Source organism: Callorhinchus milii, unplaced genomic scaffold (assembly GCF_018977255.1).
Source record: "Callorhinchus milii isolate IMCB2004 unplaced genomic scaffold, IMCB_Cmil_1.0 Scaffold1, whole genome shotgun sequence".
Lineage (NCBI taxonomy): Eukaryota > Metazoa > Chordata > Chondrichthyes > Chimaeriformes > Callorhinchidae > Callorhinchus > Callorhinchus milii.
The window spans coordinates 130,702,952-130,725,787 of record NW_024704742.1 but is presented as its reverse complement, the minus strand read 5'-3'; the positions used below and the strand labels follow the sequence as shown (position 1 = coordinate 130,725,787).

At 42.6% G+C, this 22,836-nt stretch overlaps 1 protein-coding gene across 1 annotated transcript in view; it reads left to right on the top strand.

Moving 5' to 3' along the window:
• ube2r2 (ubiquitin-conjugating enzyme E2R 2) overlaps positions 1-13,782 on the top strand; it is a 53,106-nt gene extending 39,324 nt beyond the window's left edge. Inside the window, exons 2-5 of the mRNA XM_042335742.1 lie at positions 911-997; positions 5,849-5,946; positions 8,604-8,738; positions 13,126-13,782. Coding sequence (XP_042191676.1) covers positions 911-997; positions 5,849-5,946; positions 8,604-8,738; positions 13,126-13,345 — 540 coding nt within the window. The 3' untranslated portion in view covers positions 13,346-13,782. The remainder of the gene's footprint in view (positions 1-910; positions 998-5,848; positions 5,947-8,603; positions 8,739-13,125) is intronic.
• The last annotated feature ends 9,054 nt before the right edge of the window (positions 13,783-22,836 follow it).

The following is a 22,836-nucleotide window of genomic DNA, read 5'->3' as shown; positions in this document are numbered from 1 at the left end:
ATTAAAAACTCTATGGACCAGATTGTTGTGCTTCCTCTAGCTTAAAGGAAGACCCCAGTAGTGACTGATCATGTCCAGGATTCTATCCTGGTGTTTTGTTTGTGCTGCAGGCTTTGTTTGGTTGCATCAACAACAACAACTTGGATTTATATAGTGCTATTCACGGGAGGCAGAGTCTCGGAGCGCTTAACAGTGGCAGAGTCTGACGCTGAGCTGGGGGGAGGGAGGAGGTGGCCGTAAGCACGGTCAAACAGGAAGGTCTTCATTAGTGATCTAAAAGAGGGGAAGGTGGAGGCGTAACAGAGGGATTGGGGGTAAGAGTCAAAAAGCCCCGATTGTCTAGCACCCTCGGACAACTTTCTGGAGCTTTACAAGTGCTGTTTGTTGTTGTTGTTTCAAAGCTTCAGGGTGAATTGGCGGCCACCGATGATAGAGTGGAGCGGGCAAGGGGCAAGCAGGAGCGCTCGCTCTCTTTCACTTGGAACAGTGCACTTCCATTTGATTCCGTTCCGTTTGAGGACCTTATTGTAATTTCTAAAGCTGACCCCCTCCCCCCCCCCCCCCCCCCCGCGTTGGACATGGCTTTTCCAGATCCTTTCAATGAAGTGTGTAACGCATGCAGCTTCCAGCATTTACTTGGTACTTTTACACTTGCACTCCGTGTATTTTTGTTTTATTTTAGCTAGATTAATAACTAGGAAATAGGAAAACTTAACAAAAATTATATATTTCAGTGCTCAACTGCCCTGAAAACTTTCTAGTGAGATTACAATGATATGGAATCGAGCTTCCCTCTCGATTATCTGAATCTCATGTTATAGCTGAAATTAAGGTTTAGTTCTGTACATCTACAAAATATGTATTAAAATAACTAACACAAGACTATTTACCGTTTCCAATTTCCTCCTAGGCTCACCTGAAGTTCCCTATTGACTATCCATATTCTCCACCTACCTTCAGATTTCTGACAAAAATGTGGCATCCCAACATTTATGAGGTAAGTTTATTTTATATGTGGTCATTTTCGATCACTTTATACGTGTGACTTCGAGCATTTTACGAATCCTCCAGAGAAATCCTGCAATTCCTGTCAGGAAGGAAAATAAAAATCTCACATGTTCATTCACAATTGTCACCTGCATTACGAAAATAATTCATGGCTGTTTTTATAGTTTAAAACATTTTGCATTGTCCCCTCCACGCTCATTATCTGCCACTGGACGAACCTCCAACGGTGCATCTGTGTGATGCAGGAGGTTGATGAGAACTATGGAGTTGCCCTAACTAGATAAGCAGCGGGAAAGCTTGCCAGACAGTGCTCTCAATGGCAACCTATGTGGTTTTAGCTGGTTAGACTCCAGCAGTACCCCAACATACACTCTGGGGTCCCCAAGCCTTGGCTCCTGCCAACCTAATACTTTCTGGAATTAAGTAAGCAGGATGTGTCCCTCTAGGGAGAGAGTGAATTAATCCATTCCAACAAACTATCTCTGGGATTTCCATGTGTAGGTGGGATGCGTAGAATTCTCAGTTTGGTTTGGATACTCTTAAGCGTGTGATGGGTTTCCACGTGTGTCAGACACCCGGCCGACCAAAAACAAAACTGTCCCTTCCATTTGGTGCTTCACCAGATGATTTTTCAGAGACTGGACAATTGCCAGGATTGTCCAAACTGCACCAGAAAACTAACATGGTTTACCACTAAAGGCAATACTGTGAAACGTATTCTGTTCATTAATGCAAGCTTTGAAATGCTCTATGCAACCCATAAATGGCAAACCAAGTAAACGTCGCTGCAGTTTTTAAACAGATTTATGTAAGTCATGGCAAATGTCTGTGATGCAAAATTCTCGGATGATCTTTCTTTTGTATAGTTTATTTCTGCATCCATACTGATAGTGCTCTGAGATGTTACCCTATGTGAAGAGCACTATATAAATGTAAGGTGTTGTTGGGGGAATGACTTTATATTTAATAATGCAGTCCCAAGAGCTTCATTTGGTCTCAACTCTTTTGACCCTTAATGGTCTATGGACCTGAACCATTTAACTAGGCTCTTAATAAAAATGAGTGGAAAAATTGAATAGTTTGTGGAATATTTTTTATAGTTGGGGTTCAGGGTTAATTTCACAGAATTTTCAGATGTCAGTCAGCCCTATTGCAGCTGAATCTGTTTAACAGTGCGCCTTTACTACTCTACTGTTCCCCATAAATTGAGACTACACATTGGAAACTTATGGAATAGGATAGGAAAGGGATTTATAATAATAATAATCATAATCCTTGCGTTTGTTATAGCGTTTTTCACGTCTTCTAGATGTCTCAAAGCGCTTTACAGAATATACTGTAAAGTGAATTGACTGTATATCTGTGGGAGAAATGTGGCAGCAATTGTGCACAGCAGTGTCCCACAAACAGTCGTGGATTGAGTGACCAAATTATTATTGTTTTTTTCTTGAGGGATTATTATTAGTCGTATGGAGTAAGGAAACTTGCCCAAGCCAGGAATCAAACCCAGATATCCCACTTGCGAGGCGAGTGCTCTCACCACTGAGCTACAGGACTCCACTTTATGAAAATAACCCATTGGATTGTACCATATAACTAGTGGTTTATTTTACTTAGGCCGAAATGCTGATTTTAAAACAATCGCATCTCTATTCTCTCATTTTCTAAGTGTGTTTTCCTATCTCGCTCTTGTTTTTCTTCCCCCTTCCTCACTGACCTTTTGCCATTCATAATTGAAGAAACTGGCTGTATATTAATGCTTTTGAGAATTAGCTAAATTCTAAGGCAGTCTCCCAGCTAAAATCACGACAATTTACACACAAAGGAGAATAGCCACGTGCCTTACATTTTCAGAAGTAAATTAATGTCTGTTTATTTCGCCCACAAAATATACAGTCAATTTACTTGACAGTATATTCTGTGAAGCTCGTTGAGAAATCTCGAAGATGTGATAAGGCGCTATATTAAATGCAAGGATTATTATTATTTAAAACTGATACTTGGAGGGAAAGAGGGGGTTATTGAAATTAAAAGCTTCAACCTTAAGGCTTCACAGAGCCATTTTCTGCTATAACGCTGTAGAATTCCAACACTGAATAGCAGAAATAACTGATGGTTGCCTTGGAACAGTGCTTACAGTTAAACTGCAGCTACTCCAGACTTGCCTTGGCTGCACTAATGCAGTTCTAATGGTGAAAAGCATCTAAATAGGTTAATTCTACCTGAGCAGTTTAATTCACTACTCATGCCTGATCCTATCTGTCAAAACCTTTCAGAATAAAATCTGTGCTCAGCACGTCATTAATCTGCAAAAGGCAAACCCGTGCTCTGTGGAACCCGAGACTGGTGCTGCAGTTCTGCTGCAGTTGCTGGTCTGACAGCAGTGGCTGCTTTGAGAATGGTGAGGAAGGAACTAACTGCAGTGGGTAAACATTGCGGTGTCGACGTGGGACACGGAGCTCTGCTTAAAGACTCACTCTGATCACAAGATGCCATATGCCTGTGCAATGTATTACAAAAAGACCACAGTTGTATAGCAGTTGATCTGAAGCTAATGCTGGTCGAGACAATCTCCTCAAGGTGATCCCTTGACATTTCTGGAGAATCAATTTCAGATTACTTTTGACCCAAACGGCAGTAATACCACCAATTCCACAGTGATGCAGTGCCAAGTCCTCAGTGTAACTGGCCTTCCAGGAACATTTTATTTGATTTGTTTAATAACTAATTTAAATCAATGAAGGAAAATCAGCCCAATCGAAGGGCTGCATAAGTCAGTGGAGGATTTGCCAAAATAGTTCAAGATGGGGTTTATCAATTTCATTTCATGGAATTGGCCTTATCAAACATTTCAAAGTTACTAAACTTTGAAGTGCAGTGACTTCTATATGTGATTAGATCAACAGATAATCTGCATCAACAATGGTCCACAACAATGAGATTAATGACTATAATGTGTTTTATTTGTCACTTTGCCACAAAATATACATCAATCCACTTTACAGTCTATTCTGTGAAGCACTTTGAGATGTCTAGATGATGTGATATGGCGCTAAATCAAATGCAAGGCTTATTATTATTTTGGACAAGGGAAGAATATTGGCCAGGACACTCCCTGCTTTTGAAAACATTATCATGAATTGATCATTCACAGGCAGACTTGACCTGGGTTTTAACATCTCTTTTGAAGGATGGTACTTAGTGTCTGACAGTATGACAGTACATCTCACTGACAGCATCACCATCCAAGGTTGCACACTCCACCTCACTGAACCAGTCTGGAACCTTGGCGTCTTGCGTGAGCCTCAACTATCCTTTCTCCACCACATCATTGCCATGATCTGCTCTGCTATCCCCCACCTCCACCACTGTCTCACACCTCAGGACACTGAGCCCCTCATACCTCATTCAAAACATCCAGGCTTGACTATGCAAACGCCCTGCTTGTCGGCCTCCCCAACTCCTCCCTCCAAAGGCTGCAGATCATCCAGAACTCTGCAACCCGTGTCCTCTCCCGCACCAGGCTCCATGACCCTATCACCCCCAACCTCGCCCGGCTCCGCTGTCTTCCCATCACACAGAGGATACAGTTCAAGATCCTGGTCCTCATCTACAAAGCCCTCCATGGCTTTGCTGATTCAGGACTTGTTGAACCCAGAACCTCGTAACCCAGAGACAAGAGTCGACGAAGCAAAAGAGATGCAACAAATACATTTCCAGCACGTTGCTAATCTCGTGTTTGGATGTAACCGGATCATGCAAACTTCTGCCTTCTGACTTATTTTTTCATTTTCTCTGTGGAAAGCTAATTAATTTCCCCTGTGATGTTTCTTATTGAAATTCTGGTAAGAAGCATGGAAATTAATAGAAAGCGGTATTGACAATTAATTTAGGAAACAGTTGTTTTCTCAATAACTGAACTAAGCTTGTGATGCTGACATTAAACTTGATTTGGTACAAATAGAATGCTCGGGTAAATTCCACTGGGTGACATAAATTGTTTGGAAAAAGCTCTTTGATTAATCTGTCAATGACATTCCCCTGGGAAATTTACATATAGGACATAATAAGGAGTACTTTCTTTTGACTTAAACCATAACTTATATCTATTTTTACTCTATAGTATTACAGCTGGATGTGGTTTAGCATACAACTGATTCACATTGAGAGTTAAACGGCATAATCAAAGCCTGCTTCTGATATGAAGAATTAGTCAAATGTTGATCAATTCACCCAGAGTAGTTTGGATATGGAATGCCCTGCTGGAAGCTTTGGTTGAGGCAGAATCCATATCGGCCTTCAAGAGGGAATTTAACAAATAGCTGGGGAAAGGGCAGGTAAATGGGACTGAATGGGACTGAAAGGATTGCTCTTGAGGGAGTCGGCAAAGACACGATGGGACGAATGGCCAACTTCTGCGCCATAAATTTCTATGGTTGTCAATTGGTGTCTTGGGATTCTGTTGTGCAGTCAAGGTATCTGAGTGCAGCAAAAGCATCTGGACCACGGGACAAGGTCAAGCAAATCACTTTGGAGCCCAGTGTCCTCCTCCTCAGGTCTGTCGGGGGCGAGTTCTCAAACGCGCCAGCTGCTTTGAGGCCAGCAAACAAGCCCCTGCTACCTTGGATGCATGGAAAAGGGGAGAAAATGCCTTTAAAAATACGGGGTCTTGCAAAACACGTTTGAGAGAAGAGCCCAGAGACAGACTGTGTATGGAATCCATACCAAATTATCAATCATTGCATACAGCTATCGAATAACGACACTGAACTGCGTATTGCTTTTTTCTTAAAAGGAGTCCAAAATAATTTGTTTTACATCTCCAAATATCTCACTTTAGAACGGAGACGTTTGCATTTCCATCCTCCACCCACCAGTTGATGATCCTCAGAGTGGTGAACTACCTTCAGAACGGTGGAACCCCACCCAGAACGTCAGGTACTGCACTCTGCTCTGAATTCATAAAATAAGAGCGTTTGTTTTCTATGCACTTCACGTTTGCTAGTTCAGGTGAGTTGTTTCTCAGGAGAAAATACCATCTCATTCCCGTTCCCTGGCTGAGCTCATTCCCGTTCCCTGGCTGAACTCATTCCCGTTCCCTGGCTGAACTCATTCCCGTTCCCTGGCTGAACTCATTCCTGTTCCCTGGCTGAACTTATTCCCGTTTCCTGGCTGAACTCATTCCCGTTTCCTGGCTGATCTCTTCCCCTCCTGATCCCAACCCCCAGCTCAGGTGCACATCCTTGAGTGTCCAGCACTTTGGGACATCCTCCCAACATGAAAGACGCTCAGCAAATATAATTTGTTGTTGTTTGGTAACACCTCAGTTTTGTGTAGGTAATGTAGTTGTACTTTCAAATCAAATTCCTTTAGTTGTCGTTTAGACAGCAAATTATTTCACAAATGGAAGCTTTGCGTGCTTTGGAAACGGAAGAGTTAAAAGCATGGGATGTTATTTTCTCCTGAGAAACTATACTCATCTGAATAGTCAAAAAAGCCTTAAAGTTAAGGGGAGACCACAGCAAAGTTGAATCTTGGTCCCATACACTTGCACCTTTCAGCAAGGGTTTCCAGATAGCAATTGGGTACAGGTTTGTGTTGAGTTAACTGATCTCAGCCAGGGAAACAACCTCTGAGTTGGGGAGGAGCAAATCAGCCAAGGTTTCCTCAGTAGTGGAGGACAGGAGATTCACATTTGCAACAGTTGATAACAACAAATTACATTTGTATAGCGCCTTTCACGTCGGGAGGACGTCTCAAGGCGCTGGAATCAGGAGGGATGGAGAACAAGGAGGGCAGGGGAAGGAGGGTGACCGAAGATGCAGTCGAAGAAGATGGTCTTGAGACCGACCTTGAAGGTGGCTAGGGAGGGAGTGAGCTGAAGTTGATATTACAATAACCATCGCAAACTTGGAAAAAAGGCTGTCACAAATAGCAATTTATAAAGCTTGTGCATCTACAACAACAATTTGCACTTATATAGCGCTCTCCACGTAGGGGAGAGTCTCAGAGCGCTTAACAGTGGAGGAGCCTGACTCTGAGCGGTGGGGACTGGGGGGGAGGTGACCGTAAGCACAGTCGAGAAGGAAGGTTTTCAGGCAGGATTTGAAAAGGGGTAGAGAGGGGGCAAGGTGGAGGGATTGAGGGAGAGTTTTCTAGAGTTTCAGGGCGTAGTAGCTGAATGTGCAACCTCCAGTGGTGGAGAGCAGGGCACGAAGGATGTTTAGGAGGCTGGTGCCAGTAAAGAGGAGGCCGCGGGGTGGTGGATGCGGAGTGAGGAGGTCAGAGAGGTAGGGAGGTGCCAGGGAGTGAAAAGATTTGAACACGAGTGTGAGGATCTTGAAGTTGATCTGTGTGGTGATGGGGAGCCAGTGGAGCCTGGGCCAGAACTGGTTTCGGATCAGTATGCGGGCGGCAGAGTTCTGAATGAGCTGGATCTTTTGAATAGTGGAGCTGTGGAAACCAGTGAGGAATGCATTTGAGTAATCCAAACAAGAGGTGACAAAAGGAAGTACAAGGTTTTTGGCTGCATTTGGGGTAAAGTACAGTCGGAGGCAGGTAATGTGTTTGAGGTGGAAGAAGACGGTCCTGGTCAAGGAACAGATGTGGGGGAGGAAGGACAGCTGGGGGTCGAACTGGACGCCTAGATTGCGCACTTGTTTGGTGAGTCTGAGGGAGAGCCCAGGAAGCTTCAGGATTTCAGATCCGCAGGAGTGAAGACGTTGACGGGAGCCAAGGAATATGGCTTCCGTCTCGTCCATATTCAGCTGCACAAAAATAATAGAGTCCTAAATTAGCAACATGTGGAAGCAGTTATCGACTGTTTGCTGAGTAGATGACATGTGGCATTGCTTAGAGGCTGGAAAGTGTATTTTGAAGGACAAAACTAATGTTACGCAATATTGACATAAAATGCTGTTTTCAACATTGTGGTCCCTGTTACACAAGAATTCTGCAAAGCACCTGATTTGCTATTTTTACCGTCTTTGCAATGAGGCAACAGATGGGGATGGAAATAAATGGGCTAAACGGCATTCGTCTTCACATTGTAACTGTTGTAACTCTCAAACTTAAGCAAGATGTGAAATGAGGGGAGTCTTCTTTTATATATATATTATATATATATAGCTTAGTGGAACACTAGATAGTGTGGTCAGCCGGCTGTAGCTTTCTGTACATCCCTCGCCATCTCTCCACCATCGGTAGCCGTGCTTTCAGCCACTACACCCTGAACACTCTGCCTTAATCCCTCCCCGTCAGTCTTCAGATCACACCAGGAGGGAGACCTTTGTCTTCGACCGTACCTACGGTCACCTCACCTCTCTCTTTCTCTCTGGCTCGGTGTCATGCTCCGCCACTGTTAAGCGCTCCAAGGCACTGCCCTGGTGAAGTTTGCTATGTCAATGCAAGTTGTTGTTGTCAGCATCAAATATGTGGAATATTGGGTGCATTATCAGTCACTGTACATCAGGAAACATGTCAAGACAATAGAGAGTGTGCAGAGGAGTATTTTTTAAAATCTCACAAAAAGTGAAACCAGCTTAAATTGTGTGGGTTTTAATAAACTTGACAAATTTGTTTCCATTTCCACCCAGGACCATCCTTTTAAGCGTCATCTCCTTACTGAATGAACCCAACACTTTTTCGCCAGCGAATGTGGATGCCTCCGTCATGTTCAGAAAGTGGAGAGACAGCAAAGGGAAGGACAAAGAATATGCTGAAATTATTAGGTGAGAAAATAGGCTGCAAAGCAGTCATGAGATCTGAAAAGATTTCCTTTCCCTCTTTTTAAAACCTACCTCCCCTCACTCTTCTTCCCCTCTCTTCTGCACCCACGCACCCCCCCCCACAGACACACCGCCACACACCCCCAACACGCGCGCACACACACACAGCCACCACCCCCCCACATGTGCACGCACACACTTGTGCAGCTGGAAGCTGATGATATTCAGACTTCTACCAGGCATAACTGTGTAATCAACATAAAAGCAATACAATTCACACTTGTATGTCATCCTTCATGTTGGATGAGCATCCCAGCACATTCACAGTCCTGAATAGGCACCTCGGCTGAAGGGGGCGGGTGGGGGGAATAATAATAATAATCCTTGCATTTGATATAGCACTTTATCACGTCTTCGAGATGTCTCTAGCGCTTCACCGAATACACTGTAAAGTAAATTGACTTTATTTTGTGGGCGAAACGCGGCAGCCAATTGCACCCAGTAATTGTTCAAAGGCTCGGCCAGAGGGATGTGTCTTCAGGCCTTTAAACAGTAGACGGAGGAAGCGAGTTGGAGGGACTACGAGATGGAGTTCCAGAGGGCAGGGACAAAATGGCTGAAAATCCACCGCTAACGGCAATTTGGGCGGTGGGGGCTGGGAATGGAGCAGAGGGAGTGGCCGGGTTGGTTGGGTTAACAGAATGAGAAACGCGTAGTTGTCCATCCCAGCCAGAAACTTCCATAGACCGTGCACCATCTCCCCAACTGAGGCCTCTCACCCACCCACTCTGTTCTGTGAGAAAACTGCATGTGCTTTCTAATACCAAGGTCACTGAGCAGATTCTCCTCCTTGTCTATTCAACCCTAACCCTATACAGCCCTCCTAGTACACTTTCCTCTCCCTGCACCCCAGCAGCTGCAAAGCCAGTGTGTTCGTGGATTATTGCTCACACCAGGTCTCTAATCTATCCCTTTAATGGAGTCCTGTAGCATAGTGATTAGCATGCTTGCCTCGCAAGTGATTCGATTCCCAGGCCGGGCGAAACCTTGGGCAAGTTTCCTTATTCCATACGCCTCTGTTTACCTGGCAGTAAGTAGTGACCCAGTTGTTAGTCGATTGGCAGATCTCTTTCTGGGGATAATAATCCCTCAAAAAAAAATCTCAATCCACGACTGTTTGTGGAATAATTGGAATGTTGTGTGCAATTGGATTTGCCCCCCAGCCCCCCATGAAATCACTTTACAATAATAATCCCTCCAAAACAAAAAAACAATAATAAATTGGTCATCTTCAATCCACGACTGTTTGTGGGACATTGCTGTGCGCAATTGGCTGCCGCGTTCGCCCACAAATATACAGTGAATTCACTTTACAGTATATTCTGTGAAGCGCTTTGGTACGTCCTCCCGATGTGAAAAGCACTATATCAAATGCAAGGATTATTATTATTATTATTTACAGTATACTCGGTGAAGCGCTTTGAGGCATCTCAACGACGTGAAAGGGCACCATATCAAACGCAAAGAATAAGACATATAGCTTTTTGAGGAGTTTGATGCTCGAACCTCCCACATCTCCCTGAATCCACTGCCCTCCTTAAACTGAGCAAAATAGCATTTGTTCTACAGAACTGTGCCACCCCCACAATCCAAATTAATAGCAAACAGACAAAACATTTAGCATTGCAAACTGGCCAAAGCGTCCAAATAATAATATGTGCATTGTGAAAGTCCCAACACACTGCAGTAGTAAAGATGTGCATTGCTACCTGTGTGCCCCTCAAAGGCAGAACTTGCACAACTACCATTCATTCATTGGAGTCCTGTAGCTCAGTGGTTAGAACACTCGCTTTGCAAGTGGGAGACCTGAGTTCAATTCCAGGCAGAGGGCGAAACCTTGGGCAAGTTTCCTTACTCCACACACCTAATAATAATCCCTCCAAAACCAAAAACAATAATAAATTGCTCATTTTCAATCTACGACTGTTTGTGGGACATTGCTGTGCGCAATTGGCTGCTGCGTTCGCCCACAAATATACAGTCAAATCACTTTACAGTGTGTTCTGTGAAGCGCTTTGGGACGTCCTCCCGACGTGAAAAGCACTAAATCGAATGCAAGGATTATTATTATTCTATTGTAAATCACCTCTAAATACCAGAAGTAATTAGACAATCCATTTAGTCACTCCATTCTGTATTTCAAGAATTGACCAAGCAACCAGTGAATGGATAGAAAAAGGTCTTTGGTTTTGACTTGTGTCACTTGGCTGTAAATGGACAAACTTTAGCCAAGTTAGCAGCAAGACATAAGCCCCTTTTCTTTTTTTAAAAAACACTGTTTCCGTACCCTGGACCCTGTTACATTTACAGATAATCCAAACTGGGTTTTATGAAGTGTGCTGGTTGTAGATAAGACAGTACGTCTCTTTCCTCGCCTGCCCCCCTCCCCCATTAAATAATTATTGTGCTAATGAGGACAGCTCTTTTGCGATGGAAGCGGCCTTCCTAAACACTGTGTGGTGCAGAGCATTTCAAATCAAATGTAAATGAGGTTCACTTTGTATGGGTTTGGTGCCAGGCTGAAGTCTGCAGAATAATCACACAATGTGGGTTCATCAAATTCTCCTGTGTGACTGGCTGTATTTGTTTAGTAGAATGTGGCACCAGTCAGTGGGTTTAAAGCTCATGTGGGTGTGGATGAAGGCCAGTGTAGGTGTGTCCACCGTGTTCACTTAGAATAGTGTCTGGCAGGTTCATCCACCCTTTATAGTTCAGAACACCAGACCTACATTTAAAAAAAAGAATAATTTGGTGTCTCAATCCACGACTGTTTGTGGGACACTGCTGTGTGCAATTGGCTGCTGCGTTTCACCCACAAAATTTATAGTCGATTCACTTTACAGTATATTCTGTGAATCGCTTTGAGACGTGTCAACAATGTGATAAGGCACTAAAGCAAATGCAAGGATTATTATTATATTATGGTCTTGTGTCTCTGAATCACTGAATCAATTTGAGTTACTTGAGTTGCTGCTTATAATTTTTTTGGGGTTTGAGAAGCTGATAGAAAAGCAGGTAAATTATCATCCCAAGTGAGTTGGGTCTCATGTTTACTTAATGCTCTCTTCTTTCTCTACCCCCCACCGCCCCACCTCACCGAAAGAGGGGACTATTGAAGTCTTTCTCCATGGCCAGACAAAGCTTGTTCGCTGTCTTCCTGAAATATAAATAATAATCCATGCACTTGATTATAGAGTCTTTCATGTCAGTTGGATGTCTCAAAGCGCTTTGCAGAATTATAGTGTAAGGTGTAGTGAGTGTGTATTTCATAGACTAATACAGCAGCCAATTTGCACACAGCAACGTCCCATAAATAGCCATGCAGTGAATGACCGATTTAATCTGAATTATTGTTGGCCAGGACACCAGGAGAAACATCCTTCTCTTTCAACTTAGTGCCTCGGGATTTTTGAACAACAACAACAACTACTTGCAATTATATAGCGCCTATTATGGGGTGGCATCCCGGAGAGCTTGAACAGGCAGATGGGAACGCGGTTGTAAATTCTGTGATAGCCAGATACTCCTCATTTCACTGTTATTAATATCTACTTAACAAAATACATTAGTACCTTCAAAAAACAATTAGCATTTTGGCAATATTTTGTTTAAAGTACAAAGTGTGTATAAAACTGTTCCCTTTCTGGCTGTATAATCTGTGTAACTAACCAAACAAACACTGCATTACATTAAAACAGTTATTAATAGCTCACTTATATAGCAGCACTTTTCACATTAAAAAAAACATTCTTGAAGCACTTGACAAAATATAATTAGAAATTAGGTGACTGATAATAAACAAGCGGGGCGGCACCATCCTGTAAACAACAGCGAGATGAGAAGCCAATTATTCTTGAGTTTGGGAATAAATTTGGATTAGGAGAGGAATGTAAAACAGGTTAACTAAGCAAAAGACTTCACATTTCTTTCAAATAATTACGTGACAGTCCCTTTATATCCCCATCACAGTTCAGATGGAACCTAAAATAAATAACAGATTCAAGGAATGGGCTGATGTATTGCTTTTGGGTTAAAATCCTTTGACACGGTTTGATAAGCAGTGATTTGTGAAAAGATTGATGAAGAAAACTTGCATGTACCTGGATGTGTCCACGTGCCTATGTGCTGGAAATCTATTTGCTCTCTCTCACCAGGTGTCTTCTTTGCCTCCTTTGGCCACGATCTGACTTCACAGAGGTCGGAAATGAGATTGACCCCCAAGTAGAGTTGTAGCAGGTGGCAGGGTTTTAGATTATTGAATTGCGCCATATTAGACTTTGGCGTGTGATCTGTTGGAAGCTCTGAAATATTGTTCTGTTTTTATTGTCAGGAAACAAGTGCTCTCCACCAAGGCGGAAGCTGAGAAGGATGGTGTGAAGGTTCCCACCACACTGGCTGAGTACTGCATTAAGACTAAAGTGCCTTCCAACGACAACAACTCAGACTTGCTTTACGATGACTTGTACGACGACGACATAGATGAAGAGGAGGAAGAGGAAGAGGACGCCGACTGCTACGACGACGAGGATTCTGGGAACGAGGAGTCATGACGTAAGACAGGCCAGAAAGGGAGCAGCGTAAACACTAGCGAGGGCTCAGCACAGGACTGGATAGCTGCTGAGCCCTGTGGTGTGGATCTCTGAAACGCTCCCTTTTTTTTAAAATGGACCTCAAAACAACTCTGCAGATTGTTTCTGAATCCAACATACTATAATCCCACTATATAATGTATCTGGATCAGCTGTTTTCTCTTCAAAAGTTGTCCACACCCAGTTCTTACGCCTTCCTGGCTTAAAACATGTCATGGAAGCCTATCTATCTAAGCCCCAGAGAATGTAGGTTTTGTTGGAGGAGGTGGGATACGACTTATTTGTAGCGTTCAGTAGTGAAATGGACTACCACGGTTAAGCTGCTCCTGTCACATAGTGTGCACCTCTTGATATTTTTCTCAACTATGTGGTGAACATTTTCTTTGGTGGTGGGGGTGGGGGGGGGGGGAGGGGGGAGGAGATATTGGGGAGTGTGTAGGCTACTGCATTTTGATTCTTAAATATGTTAATCTCTAGTTTTTTCAACCCACGAGTGTGCTGATTTTTTCCAGCAATTTGCATTTTTTGAGCTTTTTTTTTTAAATTGTAGTGCTAGGAATTCTACCCGTAGCTTGAGCTAGATCAGGTTTTCTCGATTTCTTTTCTTTTTATAAAGATGTGGTCTCCTAGTCCCCTTCAATTTGGTTTAAAAATGGTGGCAACTAATAATAGTGCTGATGTACGCTGGATTTTTCGCTTATTTATTTTATTCTGCAGTCGCTGAATTTTCCACACTTGGCAAAACACGTTTACATGATGTAAAGCAATGATAGATCATATTAAAGAGATTTGGAAAGCAGTTCAATGCACTAAAGGACATGACAGCTCGATCTACAGCCTAAACATCCTTGCGTTTTTCGCTTATTTACTCCCCTCCCTTGTAGGAATCTGAAGCATTTTGTGTTGTCTTCCCCGCTATAGATTACTTTGTCTTTGCAACAACTAATAAAAATGTGCGAATAAAACGTGCTGGTTTTCTTATGAATTATCTAGATTTCGACGACTAGAAACAACGGAATTCAAGCAAAGCACAGAATTACCTCAATTTCCCCAATAAATGCAACTTTTGAGACAAAAATACCTTTAAAATTAGTAAGTGCACCTTTCCAGCAAAATCCTGTAATTGTTTGTACCTACAGTTGTGGTATTTGATAATAATAATATTCCTTGCATTTGATTATTGCGCTTTATCAAATTGTTGAGACATCTCAAAACTCTTCACAGAATATACTGTAATGTGGATTGACTGTCCAGCTTTTGGTGCACAGGGTGTCCACAAAGACCTCTTTATCCCTTGTTACAAAACAGTGATATGAGGCTACGGAGCAGCTTAAACAACTTGCCAGAGAGGCACTTCGCTTCACCACTCCATCATGTTACAGAAGATGTGCCACCGTACATGGTAACGGATCTGCATGAAAATGGTGGCGCTCACACACACCCATCCTCTGGAAGTCTAAATACAGTTAAACACTTGAACTGAATACAATTAAGTTTTTCTAAATACAATGATCATCATTCTTCCACGTTTCAGTTGTTGGTCAGTGCTGTAGAGAAAAAAAAGGATGTAAGAGGACTTTGTGGACACCCTGTATTTATTTCAATTGGGTTCCTTGATAGTGAAGAATGTTGATCATAAATTGCCTTACAGAACAGCGAACTGATCCAGTTGGTAGGAGAAAGATTCCCAATCTGTGTTGGGTGACTGGATCTTGGTCAGGCTGTCAGTAGAGGAGCTACAAGTTGCCCCGAGGCTCTGGGTTGAGTGAGTCAAGAATCGCTGTCAAGGCTCCACATGCAAAATGGCCGTTTGGATGCAGTACAAGAAGACTATTGACCGGTGCATGAAAATACATCAGTGGAAACCAAACACTATATCAAACAAATATTCTGGTAAGGAATACTAATCCTTGCATTAGAAAGGGAAGAAAATTTGCAAACATCACACGTGAAAGAAAACTATTGGTGCACAACTGAAATCAGTTTGGGGCACGGTGGCTGAAAGTGTGACCTCCGATGATGGGGCGGAGGGTGTGAGGGACGAGCAGAGGGCTGGTGCCAGTTGAGCAAAGGCGCTGGGTGGTGGATTGGGGAGTGAGGAGATCAGAGAAGTAGGAAGGTGCCAGGGACTGAAGGGCTTTGAACACGAGTGTGAGGATCTTGAAGTTGATCCATTCAGTGATGGGGAGCAGGTGGATCCTGGGCCAGAACTGGTGGGATGTGGGTACGGAGTTTGGTCCGGGTCAGTATGTGGGCAGCAGAGTTCTGAATGAGCTGGATGTTTTGAATAATGGAGCTGGGGAGACCAGAGAGGAGTGCGTTTGAGCCATATATACCAATGTCCTGAATGTTTAAACAATGATGACACTATCGAAAAGTGTTGTGACTTTTTGGCAGCCAAATGGCATTTTGATACGATTATTACTGAAAAGTTTTTTTCAAATTTGGAAGTTTTAAAGCTGATCAATTATCTGGGATGTGCTTTGAGGGTTCTGATCGATCCTGCAATTTAAGACATTAGTTGTACTTCACATAGATCATTTGTGACGCTACATTTATTGTGTGATATTCAACGCTGACCTTCACAAAGCAATAGCATAAGAGATCATTTGCTGTTATGTAGATGGAAAGGGAGAGAGAAAGAAGGCGAGGAACAGAAAGAAGAGAGATTCAGTTACAACTGTAGAAAGAAACTCACATCTGAAATTAGAGAGAGTCTAACAATAGATATTGTGGGGCGAGAGAGAGACTGACAGCGGAACATGTGCAGAGATACTCAAGACTGAACTTGCGGGGGAGGGAAGAGGACGAGAGAGAGATACACACACACCCTTAGCTGAAATTGTTTTCCCAGTGAAAAAAAATGAAGTGATCTGTTTTTTGTGCTGTTCAGGGGTATAGAGAAGATAGTAATAAGAAGATAGACTGATGTAAGTCGACTCATTGACTTGACTCGTGGGCAGGATCATGATATGAGACTCGGAAACAACCAATAGTGGACAAAAACTCTCCGTCCTTACATATCGTATATTAGATCTGACGAACAAATTGCTGCTGTTCAATACTCATAAAATATACAGGCAATTCACTTTGCAGAATATTTTGTGAAGCGCTTCGAGACATCTCAATGATGTGATAAGGCTCCATATCAAATGCAAGGATTATTATTATAAAAGCAGCAACATACAATATTTATATTTATTGTAACACCTATTACATTAGGAGCATGTGTCTGGAAATGTTTCACAGAGAGCCCAAGCTTAGGGGAGTGGGGGGTGGGGAAACGAGCACAAAAGTGATTGAAAATTCTGGGGAGGCCAATGGATAGACACAATCATTGGAAGAAGACAAAATCCATAGCAATGAAGAACATCAACCGCGGATAAGTAATTGCTCGATTGTACGGAAAAGGCCCTCTCTCCATCCCACTCCTTCCACCTGTTAATTAGTTGATTGTTGTTTTGCCGCTGATGAACAACCAATCATACTTGGTTTGTAATAATCCTTGCGTTCGATATAGCACGTTATCACCTCCTCGAGACGTCTCAAAGCGCTTCACAGAATGTACTGTGGAGTGACCGTGTATTTTATGGGTCAAAAGCGGCAGCCAATTATGCACAGCAGTGTCCCACAAGCAGCCGTGGTTTGCGTGAACACANTTTTTTTGAGGGATTGTTACTGGTGGAAAAGGATCTGTCAATCAACTAACAACCAGGTTCCTACTTACTATTAGATAAACAGAGGCGTGTGAAATAAGGAAACTTGCCTAAGGTTTTGCCCAGCCCGGGAATTGAACTCGTCTTCTCACTTGCAAGGCGAGGGCATTAACTGGTCTGCTTTTGTGAGTTTGCAACAAAATAACCGAGAAAGGTCTGTTATACACGAGCCATTCAAATATCCTTCATTGTTTTAAATTCCAGAACATCTCTAAATCCTACAGCAGATTTCTCAGTGCATTATTACTCTCTGGTGATGATCCTTTTGTGTGTGGGGAGCGGGGTTAGGGCAGAATGACCAGGATCTCCTTGGAGCTGAGCTGTCAACATGTTAGGCAACAAAATGTTGGCATTCAGTCAAGCCCGTGATGATCTTGGTGGGCTGGTTGCTGGACTGATCCTCCAAGGCACAGCTGACATTCTGGCGCCAGGAACTCTTCCTACTCAGCTTCTGTTAACTCAGCAAGCCAAAGCCCTAACGGGTAAGGTGGTCCGACCAGGACGAACAGCAGGAAGTTTGCCAGGCAGTGCTTTTGGTTTTTAGCTGGTTAGACTCCAGCAGTATCCCAATGCACACTCTGGGGTCTGCAAGGCTTGGCTCTCGACAACTTGTAACCAAATACTTTCTGTAATTAGGCAAGGAAGGTACATCTCTTCAGGGAGAGTATGCATTCCATTCCAACCACATAGAAATTCCCATGGATAGGTTATGCATGTCTGTTATGCATACTCTGAAGCTTAATGATGGTTTTCCATGTGTATCAGATACCTGGCTGACCCAAATAACATTTATCTTATTTATTTATTATAAAAAAACTTAGCCTTACTCCACACACCTCTGTTTACCTCGCAGTAAAGTAGGAACTCGGTTGTTAGTCGATTGGCAGATCTCGTAATCCACGTCTGTCTGTGGGACACTGCTGTGCGCAATTGGCTGTTGCGTTTCACCCACAAAATACACAGTCAATCCATTTAACAATCTATTCTGTGAAGCGCTTTGAGATGTCTTAACGCCATGATAAAGCGCTATATGAAATGCAAGGATTATTATAAACCAAGTATGACTGGTTGTACATCAGCAAGAAATGTTTCTTCATGTCTGTCCAAACCTGTTTTGCCCTAATTTTGAGGTTACATCCCCAGTGGATAAAAGTCACCTGCTGCTCATTATTTGGAGGCCGTTCATAATTCTAACTGAGCATCCTCAGGTTGTGATAGTGTAGATATTAATGTAGAACAGGGTGGTTTACTTTAATGGAGAGTTGAGACAGAAGATTTACAATGGAATTCTCTTTGTTCCAGTCAGATTTCAATCATTCAAATTCCTCTAACTTTTGTCATTGAAGTGCTTTGTAAAATTGCTACTCGGCCAAGCATTGTTCCTTTTTACAATGTTAATAAAAAAAATTTAAAAAATCAAGGAAATAAAACGTTAGCACTGAACAACATTTGTCAGATACAGTAATGACTGTTCAAGGATCGTTCCTGCAGTGTTTGATCATGTAATAATAATAATAATCCTTGCATTTGATATAGCGCTTTTCACGTCGGGAGGACGTCCCAAAGCGCTTCACAGAACACATTGAAAAGTGAATTGACTGTATATTTGTGGGCAGCCAATTGCGCACAGCAATGTCCCACAAACAGTCGTAGATTGAAAATGACCAATTTATTATTGTTTTTGGTTTTGGAGGGATTATTATTAGGCTCTGTTTGGAGTAAGGAAACTTGCCCAAGGGTTCGCCCTCTGCCTGGAATTGAACTCAGGTCTCTCGCTGGCAAAGCGAGTGCTCTAACCACTGAGCTACAGGACACCATGTAATGTTCCTGCTACTTCATCTGCAGGTGAGGAAGTTTCAAAAGTGTTTAATTCAGACTTTCAGACTGGTGTTAGCTCAGCAGTTGCTTTCATTCATATAGTCGAGTTTGCTAAAAACCTGAGTAGATAACTGAACAGTATGGCTGAATTATTCATGCAGATTTTGCATGTATGCTTTGTATGCACACACACACACATGGATTTTACTAACCCTCTTAAGAAAAACTCTTAAAAGCATCAAGGGCAAGGTTACAGAAAATCATTTTTGCACAAAAACCTTATTAGGATGCGATTGAAGCCAAATCAATTATAACCTTTTCAAGAAATTGGTTATCCACTGGAAGAATGAATAATAATTGCATTTGATATAGAGCCTCATTATGTCGCTGAGAAGTCTCAAAGCGTTTCGCAGAATTAATTGTGAAATGGATTGACTGTTTATTTGTGGGCGAAGATACAACAAAGGGCAGTTTCAATTGTGCAGTGACGAGAGCTGCAGCTTATAGACCAGGAACTGATTCGAATCTCGGTTTGCACTTAACTTGCTGCTTAATTTCCCCCCCCCCCCGGCCTTCCAGGGTTAAGGTGGTCCTGGCCCCCCCTTCAGCGCCCTCCACTAGTTGTGTGTAAGGGGGCAGTTTTTGGGGAAGAGATCAAGCTGGGTTACGATGCTCTCTACTGTCATGTAGTCTGCTGACAATGACACATGAACAAGTAACCATATAAGTATAGATCATGAGTCACCCAAATCCAGATACAAGGCCCACAACTCTCCAATTCCTTCCAGCAGCCTTTAGGGTCTCATTCAGCCCTTAAATTAACAATAATAATAATAATCCTTGCATTTGATGCAACGCTTTTCACGTCTTCTAGACGTCTCAAAGCGCTTCACAGAATATACTGTAAAGTGAATTGACTATACCTTTGTGGGTGAAACTTGGCAGCTAATTATGCATAGCAGTGTCCCACAAACAAACATGGATTGAAGTGATCAATTGATTCTTTTTTTCTTGAAGGATTATTATCAGGCGTGTGGAATAAGGAAACTTGCCCAAGCTGGGAATCGAACCCAGGTCTCTCGCTTGCGAGGCGAGTAGTCTAACCACTGAGCTACAGGACTGCAGGACTGTAGCGTCCAATGTGGTAGAGGGGTGTTTGCCGGGCAAAGCTTGGGGATGAGATGTGACTTTCTCTCTTCCCCTCCACTTCTCCACTCAACCCATAGCCAAGTGATTGTATCTGACCGTATGTTTTTTGGTCTATGTGCTCGTTTTCTCCAGCGATGGATGGCACATGCTACGTTTCTGAGCCCGATGGTCATGTTGGTTTAAAATAATCTAATCTGAAAGGAAAGCTGCAAATTACATAAAAGATTCAATTTCCCCATCCTTTCTCCAAAGCTTTTAATTCCAAACATCTAAGGTATATTTCAAACATCCCAATCCATTTCTTTATCTGCAGCCTACAGGGGCAGTGTATTCCACATTCTCACAAGCCTTTCTATAAAGCAATGCCACCTGATAAGGGAGATCAGTGACACACAGAGGCCAAATAAGACATTGCAGTTCTGCAATTTAGTAATTTAATTCTCCTCACATTTGATATACCACCTCATGAACACCTGTAGCTCAGTGGTAAGAGCACTCGCTTTGCAAGTGAGAGACCTGAGTTCAATCCCAGGCAGAGGGCGAAACCTTGGGCAAGTTTCCTTACTCCACACACCTAATAATAATCCCTCCAAAAAAAAACAATAATTAAATTGGTTATTTTCAATCTACGACTGTTTGTGGGACATTGCTGTGCGCAATTGGCTGCCGCGTTCGCCCACAAATATACAGTCAATTCACTTTACAGTGTGTTCTGTGAAGCGCTTTGGGACGTCCTCCCGACGTGAAAAGCGCTATATCAAATGCAAGGATTATTATTATTATTATTATTATCAACACATCTCAAAGCGCACTGCAGGATCTTTACAGTAAAGTGTAAAGATGGTGCCTTTATACAAACATGGAGACTAATTTGTGTACAGCAATGTCCTGCAAAGGCATGAAGTGATTGATTATTTTACATCTTGGGTCTTGTTGCCAGGACGCCAGGAGAAACTCCTCTTTTAAAATACTGCAATGGGATCCAAACAATCCACCTGAACAGGCAGACTGGACTTCAGTTTAACGTCTCATCATGAGGATGGCACCTCTGACAATGCAGCATTGCCTCAGTAATGTCCAGGCTCACAGTCCAATACCACATATCTGTGAAATGATTGTTTCACAAGCGGCCAAGACCAAAGGTGAGGCTTTCACAACAAACAGCACAAGTCCTGTTAAACAAAAGCAGCTTCAATATTTGAAAATTGAGGAGGGTGATGGAGTGCTATAACCAAACAGTCTTGTGGTTATGTGTCTCTGTACATCTTTGATGGAGCTCACAATGTCAAAAAAACTTGAAATAATGTCAGGCACAAAACCATTGGTCTATCTGACTCTTATCTCCCGGAAAATTACACCATGTATCTCTAATATCTGATTAAACTCACCTTAATCTCTTTTGAAATACTTTGTCGTTTCTTGTTTCCCATCTCGGGGGGTAGGTTCTTTTGTGTATGAATTTTTTTTGGTAACTAATTCTAGATACTTAAGTCTTTGAATATGCTATCAACAACTCTCAAGACTAACTAGACATTTGCTGTAGGTGACAGAGCTAGATGTGGCTGCTTGCAAATCACGGCATATGTATTATTCTCTGTAGTCTTTCATGTTGGGAAGAGTATCCCAAATCGCATCACAATATTTACTGTGAATTTGTAGGTGAACGCATCAAGTCCGATTGCACACAGCAATGTCCCGCAGCCATGAAAACAAATAACCAATCTTATCTGGGAAAAACTCCCATTTCTGTGCCTGGGTGGTATACATATGTGGAACTCAGTTTGGTTTGCTCTTTGGCCTGGTGATGGATTTCCCATGTGTCAGCTATCTCGCTGACCAAACATACTTGAGATGAAGGACAGCTGACCCACTCCTGGATCTTAAATTCAAACGCAGAGTTCCACAGGAACTTGACAACCAATGTAGTTCACAATTCTCCCTTTTCCTCTATCCTAGCAAACTATGTTCCTCATTCTTCAAATACATGTGGAGAGTAAATCAGTTTATTTCAGTGCAGCTTTTAACTAATGTTTGACTAAAGATGCCAGAAAGTGCACTTGTGGAGTTGCAAGACATAGCAAGACCATGACAAAATATGGCAATGATTCCTCAGGCTTATGCACACTACTGGAGTCCTGTAGCTCAGTGGTTAGAGCACTCGCTTTGCCAGCGAGAGACCTGAGTTCAATTCCAGGCAGAGGGCGAAACCTTGGGCAAGTTTCCTTACTCCACACGCCTAATAATAATCCCTCCAAAACCAAAAACAATAATAAATTGGTCATTTTCAATCTACGACTGTTTGTGGGACATTGCTGTGCGCAATTGGCTGCCGCGTTCGCCCACAAATATACAGTCAATTCACTTTACAGTGTGTTCTGTGAAGCGCTTTGGGACGTCCTCCCGACGTGAAAAGCGCTATATCAAATGCAAGGATTATTATTATTATTACATGATCAAACACTGCAGGAACGATCCTTGAACAGTCATTACTGTATCTGACAAATGTTGTTCAGTGCTAATGTTTTATTTCCTTGATTTATTAAAAAAAATATTATTAAAGGTAAGGCGCTATTTCAAATGCAAGGATTATCATTAATTACCCCCGCCAATCGACTTACTACTGGGTTCCAACTTACTGCCAGGTTAACAGAGGCATGTGGAGTAAGGAAACTTGCCTAAGGTTTCGTCCTACCCGGGAATCGAACCTCAGGTCCTCTCTCTTGCGAAGCGAGTGCTCTAACCACTACGCTCCAATGGTTACAGGCAGGT